Here is a 17,892-nt window from a genome sequence, read left to right on the forward strand (position 1 = left end):
CTTGCCAGGCTCGTTCAGTGGAGACAAGCAGGAGGAATTGGAGATATTCTTGGAAAAATGCGAGTTTGCGTTAGCATGCGCACATGACCATGTACAGGCTCGACTTCTCCAAGGTATCCAAGTTAGACTGACAGGGAAAGCCCGTCAGGTAGTCAAGTTTAAGGAAATAAGACATTGGACTGAACTAAAGGAAGCGTTGAAATCTGCATTGGAACCGCAGAGGACGACCACTTATCTATTCTCAGAATTGTATTCAACCAGACAGAAAATCGGAGAAGACGTAACTAACTACGCAAATAGGATTGAGCAACTCCAAACACTTATCATAGAGCAAGAGACGAGTGGGCACAGTTGGGAGGTAGCTCAAGCGCTAGGAGCAAGTATCAAGAGGCAAAGCATTCAAGTATTCGTAGAGGGACTAGAACCTCTAAAAGACTTCATCAAGGCCAGGAATCCGTTAACTTTAGACAAGGCCATACAAGCAGCAAGGGAAGAAGAATGGGCAGAAACTCACAAGAAGCGACAAAGAAGCTTTAGGAGCGCCAAAGCAACCCACATGTTTCCACTTTAGTAAAGTTGGTCATATAGCAAAGGATTGCAGAAGCAAGCTGACAACGACAAACTCAAGACCTTCTTCCACAACGGCACAAATTAGAAGCATTGAATGCAATTATTGTAAAAAGCCAGGACACCTGTTGAAAGATTGTCGTAAAAGGAATTATATAAACTCCAAAAAGGAAGGCAACCAGCAGGAAAACCAGCAGCAACCGGCCGCAAGTGGTGGGCGCCCGGTGAGCGAGTTAAAAAACACCGGCAACGCCAAATCCTCTACTTCAAAGCAGAATTAGATCAAGATCATCTAACCTGCTATATCAAACAGACCATCAGCAAAAAATCAAAGCTACTACTAGACTCTGGGAGTGAGCTTAATCTAATAAAAATATCTTCTCTCGCGGATCAGACAATCATGTATGAAGACGTTATATATCACCTGAAGGACATTAATGACCAGATAGTACACACACTGGGACAAACACAACTTGAACTATATACCGAGGATAAAATTATAGTTGCAATGTTCCAAGTAATCCATTCTGCATTCCCGATCCCCAATGATGGTATCCTTGGACGTCCATTTATGGTGGAAAACAAAATCATTCTGAATTATCAGACTAATGAAGTTATCATTCCTGACGGGGCTGAAATAGTGCTACAACCCCGCACTGAAACCCTTATAGGAATAGAAGCAGGGAATCGCGCAGAAGACGAAATCATCATGATCGAATGTCAAGAAATCACGAAATCAGTCACTTGCAGCAACGCCGTAACCAAAGTACAAAACAAAAGGGTGTTAGCCACATTCATCAACCCTACTGAAGAAGCGATTAGGCTAAAGACGCCAAATTTAAAGGAACTGGTCCACGAGCAGTTCAGGGAAGCTTTGATCCATTAGGTACAAGTCACGGATCGACAGGAAGAACCTCATGCAAGCAGTAGTCGACTGAAACAACTGGAAGGAGCACTTAGAACCGATCATCTGAATTCTGAAGAAAAAGAATCATTAGTAGCCATCTGTCAAGACTACTCAGACATATTCTTTTTAGAAGGAGATCGAGTATCAGCAACTACAGCAGAGACGCACAGGATCAAAACCTCAGAAGCGGTTTCACCGATTCACGTGAAGCCCTACCGGTTACCACAAAGGCATAGACAGGAAATTACGGACCAGATGGAGGCCCTCGAGCGGGAAGGTGTGATTACAGCTAGTGAATCACCTTGGAACGCTCCACATTTAGTAGTCCCGAAGAAACCCGACGTCAATGGCCAGGTTAAATACCGTGTCTGTGTGGATTTTTGCCGACTGAATGAGGTCACGATAGGAGATGCTTTCCCACTTCCAAATATTGTGGATATTTTGGACCAACTAGGCAGGTCAAAATATTACAGTACCTTGGATTTAGCCCATGAGTACCACCACATTTTGATGGATCCCTCCGACCGTAGCAAAACGTCGTTATCTACAGACCGGGGACATTTCGAATTTGAACGAATGCCATTTGGTTTGAAGGGAGGTCCAGGAACCTTCCAGAGGCTCATGAATAAAGTTTTGATCGGTATAAATGGAATCAAAGCATTCGTATATCTAGATGATATCATCATCTATGCAAAAGATCTAAATGATCATTCACAGAAAATCACCGAGATTTTTCAAAGACTCCGCCAATATAATCTCAAACTTCAACCACTGAAGTGCGAATTTCTCCGAAAAGAAGTTAATTATCTCGGACATCAAATCACTGACGAAGGAGTCAAGCCAGATCCTCAGAAAATAAGTTGTGTGAAACAATTTCCAATTCCGAGATATGTGAAAGAGGTCAAGTCTTTTCTAGGACTATCAGGTTACTACAGAAGATTCTTCAGAAACTACGGGCAGATTGCTAAGCCACTGACCTCATTGTTAAAAAAGGACGTTCCTTATAGATGGAGCGATTTATGTCAAGAATCATTTGAAACATTGAAGAACCTCCTCATTCAAGCTCCAATTCTACAATACCCAGATTTCCAGAAGCCATTTAATCTAACGTGTGATGCAAGCAACTATGCCATAGGCTGTATTCTGTCTCAAGGACCTATTGGAAAGGATTTACCAATAGCCTTCGCATCAAGGACACTAAACAAGGCTGAAATCAACTACAACACTACGGAAAAAGAACTAACTAGTATTGTATGGGGAATAAAAGTATTTAGGCCGTACCTTTTTGGACAGCATTTTAACGTAATAACGGACCATCATGCATTGGTTTGGTTATTCAATATTACAGACCCAGGATCACGTTTAACTCGATGGCGTTTGAAGCTTGAAGAGTACCAGTATACTATTCATTACAAACCAGGAGTGAATAATACCAATGCAGACGCACTGAGTCGTATTCAAATAGTAACTACGAGAGCTCAAACCTCGTTGGGACATCATAACCAGTCAGAACCTCCAGAAACTCAAGGAACCTCTTTACAATTAGTAGATATAGAACACCTAGACTTAGAATCGAAGGGAGAAGGTGATGTTGGTTATCAAGCATTTCTGAAAGCAGATGAAACTATACTGGGTCCTACGAAGAACATTGCCGAGAAAACAGGAGATCTGTTTTCCGTAGATGTTGGAATCTCATTAGCTCATTGTGTATCGGCAGATTTTAAATCGAGAAAAGGAATTGCATTCAAATTCCGAAACCGATTTGGAAAAGTTAATGAACTCCGTCGACAAAAATGCCAAATAACAGAGATTGCAACAATCAATGTGAACAATCATCAGGTGTTTTATATAATCACAAAAAAATTTTTCTGGCAAAGAACAAGTTATGAAATTCTCTTTCAAAGCCTGCAGAACCTCAAGTCAATCTGTGTCAAGTATAAAGTTACACAGCTCGCTTGTCCACTTCTAGGGTGCGACTAAGATGGACTGAAGTGGGAAGTCGTACGAAATATATTAAGGTATATCTTCCGTGACTCTCTTGTGTATATTCAGATATACACCCACGATGAGTTAACGGCAGATAGCAAACTGCAGATCATCCAGGAATTTCATGAAAATCCTCTTAGTGGACATCAAAGTGTAACGCGCACATACAACAAAATTGCACAACAATACCAATGGCAGGGCATGAGAGCACAAATCCGGAAATACATAAAGAAATGTCCTGTATGTCAGATCAACAAAACTCCAAACCAGATCATCAGGGAACCTATGGTGATAACAACTACTGCTTCGAAACCATTCGAAAAAGTATTCATGCACATCGTAGGGCCTCTCAACAAGTCTTACCACGGGAATTCGTATATATTAACTCTGATCGATGATTTTTCAAAGTTCACTTGGGCGTGTGCCATGAAGGATCATGAAGCAAACACCGTCGCACAGCATTTTGTTACTCAATTTGTATGTCTGCATGGACAACCAGAATCTCTAGTGACGGACTGTGGAACCGAATTCCTTAGTAAGGTTTTTAAAGAAGTATGCAAACTCTTGAAGATCTCTCAAACATCAACTACTCCGTATCATCCTCAGAGTAATGGTAGTTTAGAGAGAAGTCATAGAACCCTTGGTGAATATTTGCGGAACTACTCTGGAAAAAATCCTCAAAACTGGGATGTATATGTTCCTTATGCCATGTACTGTCATAAATTCTTCAGTACACACCTCCACAGAGGTTCAACCACATGAAATCGTGTATGGATATCCGTTATCAATACCAAATTCTCTAAGTCGTAAGCCAGAACCTCAGTATGACTATCAAGACTACCAATATGAAATGAAACGTCTTATGCAAGAAACGCATCAGATGGTAACAGAGCAACAAATGAAATCAAAACACAAATCGCAACAGCGATATGATCGTACAGCAGTACCATTGCAAATCAATGTAGGTGATAAAGTCATAGTGCAAGAAAAAGCAAGTAAAGGAAAATTAGCACCTAAGTGGTTAGGACCATTCACAGTGGTGGAAACTAATACAGACTCTCCGAATGTGATCATATTAAAAAAAATAAACATGTAAAATTGCACAAAAATCTATTGAAGAAATTTCATGAATGAAATCTAAATTGTGTTTCAGAATCTCACTGTTATGTTGTGGACTTTCAAACTCTCAGAGCGGACGTTTTCAAGTTACTTCATTCCAGCACTCATCAGGCTAATACTTTGAAGCAATGGGACCTCTTCGCATATCTTACACAAATTGGGATTTCATCACTTACGTAAATCTGACAACTTATTACATGAAGTACCAAATACTCCAGAAATTCCATGATCAAACGGGAGACGTTTGTATTCAACTGAAAAAAAGAGAGGACTCGATCTTAACTAGTGCGTGTACGGATTTCATACAATCCACGTTTCCGTTCATGCAAGAAATTGAATCAAATTTCAATTCTGTCATATGAATCCTTGGGTCAAACCACAGAACTTCTGAACATCCAAATCGACATCCCCGCGGGTTGATAAATGCAGCAGGAAGGCTAGCAACCATTCTTTTTGGAGTTTGCTCTGATCAAGATGCAGAATTCTTTTACAAAAACATTGAAGATCTAGCACATTCCGAGGATAAACATGTTCATCTATCACAGGAACAAATACGCATAGTCTCTTCAGTCATGAATAATGTTAATTCTACCATGCATGAACTACTAGCAGATGATCAAAAATTGCAGCAAAATATAAACAAAATAGAAAAACAATCCAGGCGTTCTGTGGCAACAATCAATGTATTGGAAATACAAAACACCTTCCTGGAGCACACTGCAATATTGACAGTTTTTCTAAACCAATTCGCTTGGGAAACTCAAAACCTGCAATCCATTGTCAACTCAGCATTAAATGGATTGATGCATACAAATGTCTACCCCCCATCTCAATTGATTCACGAACTTAAACAAATACAACTGACATTACCGTCTACACTAGAGCTACCGATAACTGAATCTCATTTATCAATTCCTGAATTATTCAGAACATCCAAGTTAAGCGTAGTGTACATCCAACAGAATCTCGTATTTGTGACCCGTATACCCTTATTGTCAAACCTTCGGTTTAACCTGTTTCATAATATTCCACTTCCGATACCTACAAATAAAGGTAATATAGTAATCATTGTACCACAAGCTCAGTACTTGGCAATAAGCGATACTAATGAATATCATTTTAGTCTAACCGAAAATCAGTATGAAAAATGTGAAACATTGTTCTCTTTTAAGTTATGTGTAAATCCTGAGGCAATCAGTAAATTTATACACCAGGAAAATTGTGAGGTATCTTTGTACAATTCCCCGTATCAAACGATAGGAGCGTGTAATTTCAAATATCTAAGCCTAAATACTACAATGTGGCATAAGCTTTATCTGCAAAACGCGTGGTTATATTATTGCATTTCGCAGGTAGAGACAGTAACATGCTCACAAAACTCTAGCAGAATTCTACTAACGGGTACAGGAAAAATTCAAATTTCCAATAATTGCGTTATATATACAGAAAATCTGATCTTAACACCATCGAGAACCCTATCATCAGAAATTCATAAAGATTTCGTTCCAGAAAATCCAAATCTGCACGCAATGTTAAAAATACCAGAATTAATTAACAGTCATGTCCCCGAGCAAATAGATACAAATAAATATTTTAAAAATTTTGATCAGTTAGCTGAAGATGCCGAAAAACTGAAAGAATTATCTAAAATGTACAACGATACCAAAATATTTGTAAATCCAGACCATCATTTTATTATAGTTTATATTATTGTCATTTTGATAATAGCAGTAAGTCTGTACATGTTGATTAAATATAAGTATAATCTACCCCGACTCTACAGACCGGAAGTAGCAGAGTGTGTGCAACCCATACACTCCTCTACAAATTCTAAAAGCTTCAGAGCATCGGAACTCACGGATGAAGTGAAACATGGTGATCATTAGACCGCCATGTTTCATGTAGTTCGGGGGGTGTTGTGAACCCCTGTCTGTATGCTATACACACTATGATATATAGTAATAGTATAATATAGAATAGTGTGTAAGCATATTAATATGTGAACAGGCAGAGTCACACGGGCTAAGGGAATTCGCTGTGTGGACAGTTTTGAGCCCGAGCGAGCCCCTACCGTGTCTCGCTGTCTGTATAAGAGTCAGTGTAGTACTGTCAGACCATCGAGCAGAACCTCTGTTAATCTTTTAAGTCTAATTATTTAAATCTAAGTATTCTGTACAACTGATTATATTAATAAAGTATTAGTGATAACTCCTACACCACGTATTTCTTATTAGCGAACAAACTCGGTTTTGGAGACGTCCATAACAACGTCCTCTCCAACAATAATAGTTTTCATACTGTATAATAAGTACGTCAGCATCGTCTTGAGCTTGTTTTGAAACTATATTAATATTTTCTAATTTTTGTATCAATGAAGAAATAAATCTGTTTTTATTCGATCGATTTGAAATAAACTTTTCTTGAGTTATAGGCACTTTCATTTTTTCATTAAAAAAAACTTCAAAAGACCCACTAAATGCCTTAGATCGTCGAAACTGTTACATCGCCTTTATATTTTTACTATTATCGTTATATCCATCGAATACAACAATTACATTGGACCCAAAATGTTTTTTTAAATATGCAATATATTTATTAAATATACATTGAAAAGTATCATCTTGATGCCATATAACACGATGCAAAAGAAATCAACCGTCGATGATATAGGTAGCGTTGATATTGCATAGTTATAATTTATACTGGTATTGATATTTACATCTATTTTTACTTGTTTATATTGTATATACAATTTTATTTACAAATTATAATTTATTTAAATGTCTGTATAAATAATAGGAAAAAAATAATAATAAATGGCTATTTGTATCCCACTATGATGAAGCACCATCATTTTTTTTTTGATGTCAGGTATTGCTCAGTATTTGAGTTGATTAGATAATTTTTAACTTCAAATATTTCAATTATTATAGTATTAATGAGATCTTCAAAATTTGGTAATAAAACTTTGAACTTTTTACCAATAAGCATGATAACACCATTTTTTTGAGCAAAATTCATGCATTTGACAATTTCTTTATTTTTTGTTACTATAAAACTATCACTCTCTTTTTTAATTTTGATGGTTACACTTTTGGATATCATTATGTGTAATATTGTGGACATATTAAATCATCAACAAGTGGACCGTTATCATGAGCATATTTAAAAACTGGTTGATTATCCATTAATGTTGATATTGATTACTTGAATCATTTAGTATGCATTGTTCGTATTTTTCATAATATCTATTAACTATTTGTTGTAATGGTTTTTCATTTTTTCTGAGATTAGATTTTATTTCTTTTATGTCATTTTCAAAACCAAATGCTGAACAATAATCAAGAGGACCAAATAAATCATAGTCGTCACATAAGTGTAATAAGGCATGGATATTGTGTGATACAAAATATTCTCCATAAATATCTTGAAAGTTCCTGACAAAAAAAAATCCAATAGCTCTCTTGCATATTGAAGTAGGCATTTTCGACCAGGACTTAATAAAATTAACATTGCAATGTCCAATACCATAAAGTTGGTATAAATTTCTTCACGTAAAATAGTTTTTAACTCAACTGGTCCTGTGTATAGTAAAAATAAACGAAATTCAGTAGCTTTCCAGTGACAAAAATCTTGAAGACATCTGCTCTTTTGATAAATCTGATGTAATATATGGATTACAAGCTAACAATGAAGTTGATATTTCGTTTATTTTAGAAAATCTAAGTCTGACATTTAACGGTCCTTTAATTCAGAGGTTAATTAGTTTTTTTACAAACACCTAAGTAGACTAAATGCATGTAGTCTAGTGAAAATGAAGTTACAGAGTTAAACCTTTGTAATTCATTAAGAATGAAAGTTTCATTTGAACTGTTGTAACGAGACAAAACCGGACGCCCCGCTCACGTGGCGCAATCTCGTCACTAACCATTTATTCTCACGTACCTAGTACCGCGACGCGCTCTTGCGCATCAATAACGCATTACGCCCGCTGAACGCAGCAACATCAATTCACGACGCAACCTAGAGCGCGTGAAGAAGCAAACTTGCTTTGCGAAGGCGCGCCGCCCGAGTCAATAAATGCATGTTCGTACCGAACCCATCAACTTAAAACCCTTTTGAGGACATCATTGAAATCAGTATGTTCCGAACTATCGGTAATAGATTTCCATGGGTTTTAAGTTAAAGAGAAAACATGACAATCTTCAAAAACCTATTACATGTTCTATGCATCCCGTAAAAGTCATGACTATGATAAATACCAGCCAGAAACACGGCAAAGACACCAGTTTCCCCGCTGAGTGCGGTACATTGATGAGCCGGACGATAGTAAAACATCGTTATACACGGACGCCAATTACCAAACATATAACAGCATTGCCCCCAGACTGAGTAAGCCGGACGATATTAAAAACATCGTTATACACGGATGCTCAATAGTCTGTCCCGGCATTCCCTTTCCGCCCCGAACGACCGTGTGCTGTGGAAAAGTGTGTTGTTGTTGTAGTTGTTGTTGTTGTACGTGGACACTCTGTGAGACGACCAATACCAGACACCGCAGTAGTCAATCCGTCAGTCGAGTCGAGAACGCCGAGCCATCGCCGCCGCCGTCCGATCATTATACTTCACTGAGTAAGTCGAGAACGCCGAGCCATCGCCGCCGCCGTCCGATCATTATACTCCACTGAGTCAGTCGAGAACGCCGAGCCATTGCCGCCGCCGTCCTCATCTACACTCCATTCTCCGTCCACGCCGGTAAGTCACTATAAAGTGCTACCGTGCCACTGTACGAGCCGTTGTTATTGAAAGTACGCCGCCATCGAGAGCAGAGCATACTTCACCAGCTACCGAACAAAACTGTGAGTTCTATGTTCACATTCCCACCCCTTTATGTAACCCCATTAAATATTTTTATTGTACACTCTGATGAGTATAATTAAAATAATTTATAAAATATTGTTGTACAAAACATTTGAATTATATAAAACTAAGATGATGAGCACATTGGTTCAAAACATGATATTTAAATAAATAAAAACAATTTATTACCAACCAATTGCGTTTCATTACACACAAGCGTCTAGAGACAGAAAACGCCGAATGGCTGCAAGATGGCGGCCTTATGCTCTTATCAATCGTACCTCTTATCTTCACAAATATTTATCAGTATTATCACAGTATACTTTTATTATGTGATAAATTATATTATTATAATATTATTATATTATTATGAAATATTAAGTAATAAGTATACAATATTGTTATTTGTTAATCCTCATTCCTAATTAGAATATTTCTCTTTTATTAATAAAATATATGATATAAGCTTAAAAGACATGTAGAGTTTTTAGTGATTTTAGAAACTTCTAGAATTTTAGAAACATCTCACACCTACCTAATTAAGAACCCTATTTAATTGCCAAGTTTGTGATGCTATTCTTTGGCTATTGACAAAGAAAGTTACATACCCCTGTTATGGAGCTATAACATTTTCCTAATAAATGTTTTATAAATAGCTGTATGAAAGTATACAGTATAGTATTTAATTATCTAATTTATTACCAAGATTAGAGCCCTACCATGACAAATTTATCAGTTTTATGATTCCCAAATCCTAGGACTTGGGAGTATAGATCTATCAAAGGTACGGTACAAAGGTGTATAGAAGTACAAAGGTATCTTCACTACACTTGTTCTAAATTATACACAGAGAGTTCAGTAACTTTTATAATTATTTGACACTTGAATACTACTTTATTACAGTTATATGCTATTAAGTTATACATACATTTTTTTATAGAGTAAGTTAAAATATATTACAGTTAAAATTAGTAAGTAAGTAAAACAAAATTTAAATTTTACTAGGTTTTATCAAACATTCAAACATGTCTGAAAATACAGTTACTTGTACTGAGTGTGGAAATCAATTTAAGTTCTTAAAAAATCTTAGAGCTCATATTAAAAAAAAACATCCCTTAACAGATATTGACAGTATAGCACCAACCAAAAGAATAAAAAACAAGGAATTATATGTGTTCTCCTGTAACGAATGTGACAAATCATTTTGCCATATAAAAAATCTCAATGAACATAAAGCAATTGCCCATTCAATAGAAATAGTTAAACCTGATTTGATGTATCCCATAGAATGTCTTGAATTCGAAAATATTGAAAATTTTAATTTATAGAAAAATGAAATGGAACATAAATCTAAATCATGTTACATAAAAAATTGTGGATCTATTGATAATGATCATAGTAATAAAACATTTATATACTATAAATGCTATAGGAATGGAAATTATATTTCAAAAGGTACAGGTCTGAGGCACTTAAAAACACAAGGTTCGAATAAAATTAATGGATACTGCCCATCTCGTATTGATGTTACTATATGTAAATTAAGTAAAAAATTTACAATTAAGTTTATAGCAAATCATACAGGCCATGATAATGATTTAGGACATTTACCATTAAATAAGGATGTTCGAGATAACATAGCAAGTAAGATGTCTCAGAATATACCGTTTGAACATATTTTAGATGAAATACGTGATAATATTTCAAATAATTCTTTAGAAAGAATACATCTCTTAACAAAGAAAGATTTACATAATATTCAAACATCATATAATCTAAATAATAAAGCTATATTACATGCAAATGATGCAATAAGTGTTGAAAGTTGGGTTCAAAATTTAAAAAAAGATGACAAATTTAGCCTTATATACTATAAGCAACAAGATGAGTTAGATCTACAAATTTCAAACTTAAAAAAAGATGATTTCTTGTTAATTATAATGAATAATTATCAACTGTCTATGTTGGAAAAATATGGACATGATGTGATTTGTATAGATGAAACTCATGGTATGAATTCCTATCACTTCAATTTAACAACACTCTTAGTACTTGACGATATGAGAGAAGGTTTTCCATGTGCCTTTATGATTAATAATCGTATCGATGAGGCAGTACTGACAATATTTTATTCTAAAATAAAATCATTAACAGGACAATTGCAGCCCAATGTATTCATGTCCGATATGGCTGAAAGTTTTTTCAATGCATGGATTGTTGAAATGAAACGTCCAAAACATAGAATATACTGCACTTGGCATGTTGATCGTGCCTGGAGAAAAAATTTGGTTAAAATCAAATCTAAAAATAAGCAATGTGAAACATACAAACTTTTGAGGACTTTACTTCATGAACAAGATCCAAAAGCCTTTGAAATAATTTTTGAAGAAGCTATAAACCAATTGTCGGCTAATGATGACACTGTTGATTTTGCTAATTATTTTGTTAATAATTATGGTACATGTATTGAATCTTGGGCTTACTGTCATCGTCTTCATGCAGGAATTAATACAAATATGCATATCGAAAGAATGCACCGGACTCTGAAACATATATATTTAGAAGGTAAAAAAGTTAAGCGACTTGATAAGTCTATACATGCATTATTGAAATTTCTTAGAGACAAATCTATAGACAGACTTATTGTACTCCATAAAGGAAAACTTACTTTTAAAATTAAAGAATTAAGAAAAAGGCACAAGAATAGTCTAGAAATGTCAACTAATAATGTGCTTAAAAATGGAGAAGATTGTTGGAATGTGATGGCAAGTGGTCACGATGATATGTACACTGTAAATAAATTGAAAAACTCCTGTGATTGCCAAATTGTTTGTGATGAATGCAAAACTTGTATTCATTGTTTTTCATGTACATGTATAGATAGTGCAATTAAATGGAATTTTTGTAAACATATTCATTTGGTTTGCCTATCTGAAAGATCACAAGTAAGTAAGATCACTAATAGTTATACAAAAAACCTAAGTTTGGAAGACAATAATAAAAAAAATGAGACTGTTAGTATTGTATCTCAACTGAATAATACAGAAGTAATACATGAAGTAGACAATTTAGAATATGAAAAACAAAAATTTAAAAACATATTCAATACAATATTACATACTGTTTCAAGTTTAGAAGAACTTGATGTATTGAAGAAATGTTTGTCGTCTGCACAACCTACATTATTAGCATTAAGAAATAATATGAATAAAAAGCCTTTTAAAAAAATGTCATTAAACATTTCACCAAAAAAGAAAAAATTATACATCAGCGTCGATTTTTTTCTACTAAAAAGATAAAAACACACAAAAAAACTTCAACTATTTCAGTACCGAACAAAATCGAAAAAAATAATATAAGTGCATCCTTATTATTGACGAACATTGAATGTTGACATTTCCTTATAATTATTGTGACTATACAAGACATTGTTTGTTGTGTATTTTTATTTATTATTATTATATATATTATTACTATATTATTATACTTAACAATTTGAATATTGACATTTAATTATAATTTATAACTATTTACATGATTTTTTTATAATTATTTTTATGAACGATGAATGTTTGTAATATTTCATAATCTCTTGAGATAATATCACATACTATTCTGTGATAAAACTGATAAATATTTGTGAAGATAAGAGGTACGATTGATAAGAGCATAAGGCCGCCATCTTGCAGCCATTCGGCGTTTTCTGTCTCTAGACGCTTGTTCATTACACTGTGATAATCTTCATCCTCAGTATTCAGATATGAATAGTGATTTTTTTCAATTGATTTTATTTGAGAGTAGGGAAAACATACTCGATTACATACATATTCTCCCTCAATAGTGCAATGAGTACACAAAAAAAACCCTGAATGACCTTTCACTTTTAAAACGAATGCCTTTGCAGGAGAATCACAACAAAATAATATAATATTTACTTTAATATTAATTCCATTCATTATAATACTTTAGGTTTCTAAATGTTTAGCTTCAGTTACAAAATCAATTAAATACTCATTACTGTCTTTTGGTTTTTCAATTCCCCAGTATAGACCAACAAGAAAAACTAATCATTTTAGTGGGGGTTCAACTAAAATGGAAGCTAATATTGGCCGAAATTGTGAGCTGCTACTTTTTGAAATTGGTAATCCATAAATTCCAATAGCAATTTTAATATCCTATACATTTGATGGGACATGTAATTTAATTCCTTTTTCCAAACCAAAATGATGATAAATTCCAGGACTGACAATTTGATTTTCTTTTGATTTACAAATAGGAGTATTTAAAATTGTGCGGCAATCAATTGGTAAATTATTAAAACAACTATGCATTTTTAAACCTTTTAACAAATTATTAACTACACTTTGAGGAATTTTAAAATCTATTGCCCAAGCAGCTATAAATTCCTGAATTGAAAATTGTTTAAACGAATCCATGAATAATTTCTCTGTATTTGTTGACTCATTATAAATATTGGTATCTGATAACGGTACATTAATTGAAGCATTTGATGGAAACTCATTTGAAATTTAAAATTGGTCTTTACAATTGTTTGTAGCCGAGTTATCATTATCAAATAAAGGCATACAATTTAAATTATTTATTTCCAAGATATTTTCTAGTGGTTTGTATTCCAATGGATTTGAGTGTGAAAGCATTTCCTCAACAACTTTTATTTCTTCTCTTAGTGCATACACTTTCTATTATTCTAATAAACATAGTGTAATTCTATAGTCACTACCAAATACTAATCCAAACCTATCAAAACCAAAACAATTACTATATAATAGTACATATTTGTATTACCTGTACAAAGTAATTATATACTTTTTGAAGTATCTACTAATGAAATAAAGTAAAACATACATTAAATAGTTGGTATATAACAAATATATATATATATATATATATTTTAGTACCAATAATTAATCAATTTAGTTGAGTTATATTAAGTTGAATATTATTTAAATTAATGTATTATATCTAAAACATATATTATGTAATACAAATGTTATTATTTGCCTGTTGTAGGTACCTACCAATATAGTATACCATTATATATAAACATATATAGGTATATAATATTATTTTTTATGTAGGTATATCATAGACATATTATTTATGTTTCTTCATTAACCATAATATTAATATTAAGTAATAGAACATATTTGAAGAAGAAAAATAATACAATAAAATTTAGGTATAAATAACAATATAGTTTAATACTACTATACTGTAATGTTCTCGACAGCTTGGTACCCACTATCGTAGTTCTAATAGCAGATAAGTGGCTGCCGAGATATTATAGTTGCGGGTCGCAGACAATTTGTTTGATGTTGTAGTCGTGGTTGATAATAAATAAAAGACAGTTGTTGTTTTATTGTGAATTTTATTATATTGTTGATAATTTTTCTAAGTCCAAAATATGCTCGTACAGAGTGGCGTGAAGGTGCTTGCACTAATGGGTGGTAGTACACGTCTGAAAACAGGCCGATTCGGGCTCCCTTTTATATGCAGTTCCCCGTACCCCTTGCCTATAGATACTGTATCTCGGCTCACGGATGTGGTTTGTGTGAACATCGTTCCAGCCCACGCCTTTCATGACTTCCAGTATAATTCTGTGTATTCGGTTTGAGATAATCACTAATATTTTTTATATTGGATATCGTCACGTACAGCGTATAGCGTTGTAATCAAAATAATCATATAATATATATTTTTATATTTGAACATCTTCCGTACCCTTACCATAATTATGGTTCAGTGAGTTCCTAATATCTACCGTCTCTTCCCCAAGACATTAAAATGTAATATACAGAAAGAACCCTTACCTCCGTTTCTATTATCCGATGTATGCCGAATTACAGTATCTAAATTATAGTATAGTATAGTTATGTACCTGTGGGATTTGTTTTATTGTTAAGTAGTAACTTGCTTACTACATCTCCCCCTTTAAAAGTTGATTTTTATCGTCTAAATGAGAAAAATTAACTCAAACTTCCTCCATTAGTTCAAGCACTTTCCTATGATTACAAATTTTACATATATCAATTATTACATTACATTCAATTATTACATGTTTACATTTTATGTTTTACATCAATTACATCATTATATTTATATGGTACATTTCACCATATTAATTATTATCGACAGAATACAGGTTATGATTCACAATATTACAGTATATATTTTGCTTATTATCTAGGTTAGTATCTTATGTGATTAACAATATATTCTTTTTTTTTTTTTTTGTGTTTTTGTTTACATCAATAATCTTATCTTAGTGTTAATATAATATGTGTAATAATATTTTAATATAACATGAATTCTTAAAATCTATTACAATATATATTTTTTTTTTTCGTGCAATATATATATATTATAAAATAGTGGTGTTTACTATATTTTATTTTTCCATTACCATGTTAATTATATTTTAAATAAGTTAGATTAATATATTTCTTATTCCATCACCATGTTAACTACGCCAATATATGCTAATATGGTCCTAACTTTCTTTTTTTTTTTTTTTTCTTTTTTTTTTTTCTACGTTTACGTTTGCTTCTATATATATATTTTCCATTAATCACTATATCATTATATTTTATGCCTAGTTAATATTACTATCCCTATACTGTAATTAGATTGTATCTTTTTACTACAGGTCCAGACCAACAATAAACTATTGTATTCAAGTTTTATTACATGATCAAGACTAGTATTAAATCGATTCTATTCTATTCTATTTTCGTAATGATCTCATCTTGCTAATTGAACCCGTGTCGCCAGAGTGTGCTGCAAATCAAAGCATCCTCCCGCGACACTGGCTAAACTAATAAGATTTTGTAATTTCTTATTGTGAGTTATTATGGCCATTTGGTCCCTTGGTGATCCCGTTAAAAAAATCTGCTATTCACACGATTTTCCCAACCAATCACCAAACGATCAAATTCCAACATTTTTCTTAAGTGGTCAAACCGTTCGGTGCATAATAGTGCACCATTTGTCAGTCTCCAATAAAATAGACAAAATATGCCCCTATTATTTACCGCCCGATTCCTAATGTTATTTCTTTCTCTTTTGTTTTTCTGAAATTAATGAAATTAAAATTACTATTTGTGGTATTCTGTTAGTTAATTATTAATATCTAGCGTTACTTTTTTTTTTTCCTATATATATTTACTTTAGTGTGTTAATTAAGCTACTTTGTTATTTGCTATAATAAAATTTATAAATTCGTAAAAAATTATATTTTTACAACGTGGTGCTAGGTGCGTGGTATTGTCTATATAGGTTGGAATTGTTTCACCAAATTTTGGTACCCATATTCCTTAACCATTCTGTTAAATATGCATTTTGTAAATCTCACATCAGTCTTTGGGTCGTGAGCGTATGTTATTTTATGTTTTTGTGTACATACGCCGCTATGCGCTTCCGTTAAGTTCAATAGCCTACCCCTTTTCTGGATTCTACCTACATTGAATTCGAAAATTCTTTCAGTTATTTTTCCCCTCAATTTTTCTAGTATCATGTAGAAGTCCCCATCGAAATTCAAATCATAGCATCTGATATTTAGAACTTCTATGTGTCCTAACCCTAGTCTACTTAAAATATTCCTATCGTATGATCCCCCGAACAATACCACTACATTTATTTTATCTCCACGCAAAATATAATTTTTTATGAATTCTGGTGTTAGGTTATTTAATTTCGAATTCAGACTTTTGTTAAGTTGCGCTAAACAGGTCGTCTCCACTTCCTTTTTGTTGTGAAAAATCCGCCTTATCGATTTCTCTGCCAACTGTGTTTCACGAACAGTCATAATTCTCATCTGTTCGTGGAGTGGCAGGAGAAGCGGTTTCCCCTCGAGCTTACGAATTTTACATTTGTTTAGGCTGTTTGAGATTGCTCCTGATATTAGTACAATGTCTGTTCTCCTCATATTGGTAAATTCGAAATCCATGACAACGAACTTGACTTCCCTTCTAATTCAAAGTCGATAATATATTTAATGTCATTATTAACTTATAATTAGTGTATTTTATTCTAATTTACTATTTCTAACTACTTGTGTAAATATTTTCTATAAAGTTTCTAATACTTTCTACATATATATTCTAATCATATAATAACCTAACCTAACCTAATTATATATATATTCTATCAAAATATTATTATTATTTTTTTTTTGTTATTTTATTTGAGGTGGTACATCCTCCCCTCCGAGTGTATTTTGCTCGTCTACCTTATTAAACTTTTGTTCAACTTTGATATTATCCGTACAGAGTTTACTTCTACCTAATCGTACCATTTCATATTGCGGACGTCGCAACGAAGTAAGCCTACATTTATACGTTATGTATATAAAAATGATTAACATGACTGAGAATACTATCAAGCCCAATGTTAAATAAAATAAATAGTTACGCGTATCGCTTACTTCTAACTGT

General features: G+C 33.4%; 1 protein-coding gene across 1 annotated transcript; it reads right to left on the minus strand.

Annotated features, from left to right (window-relative positions):
• Window positions 1–16,012: 16,012 nt before the first annotated feature.
• Window positions 16,013–17,556, minus strand: LOC132950707 (uncharacterized). Its single transcript, XM_061022244.1, has one exon. It carries the CDS (start codon window positions 17,403–17,405, stop codon window positions 16,728–16,730), a length of 678 nt encoding a protein of 225 aa, XP_060878227.1. The 5' UTR covers window positions 17,406–17,556; the 3' UTR covers window positions 16,013–16,727.
• Between the last annotated feature and the right edge of the window lie 336 nt (window positions 17,557–17,892).

Source organism: Metopolophium dirhodum, chromosome 8 (assembly GCF_019925205.1).
Source record: "Metopolophium dirhodum isolate CAU chromosome 8, ASM1992520v1, whole genome shotgun sequence".
NCBI lineage: Eukaryota > Metazoa > Arthropoda > Insecta > Hemiptera > Aphididae > Metopolophium > Metopolophium dirhodum.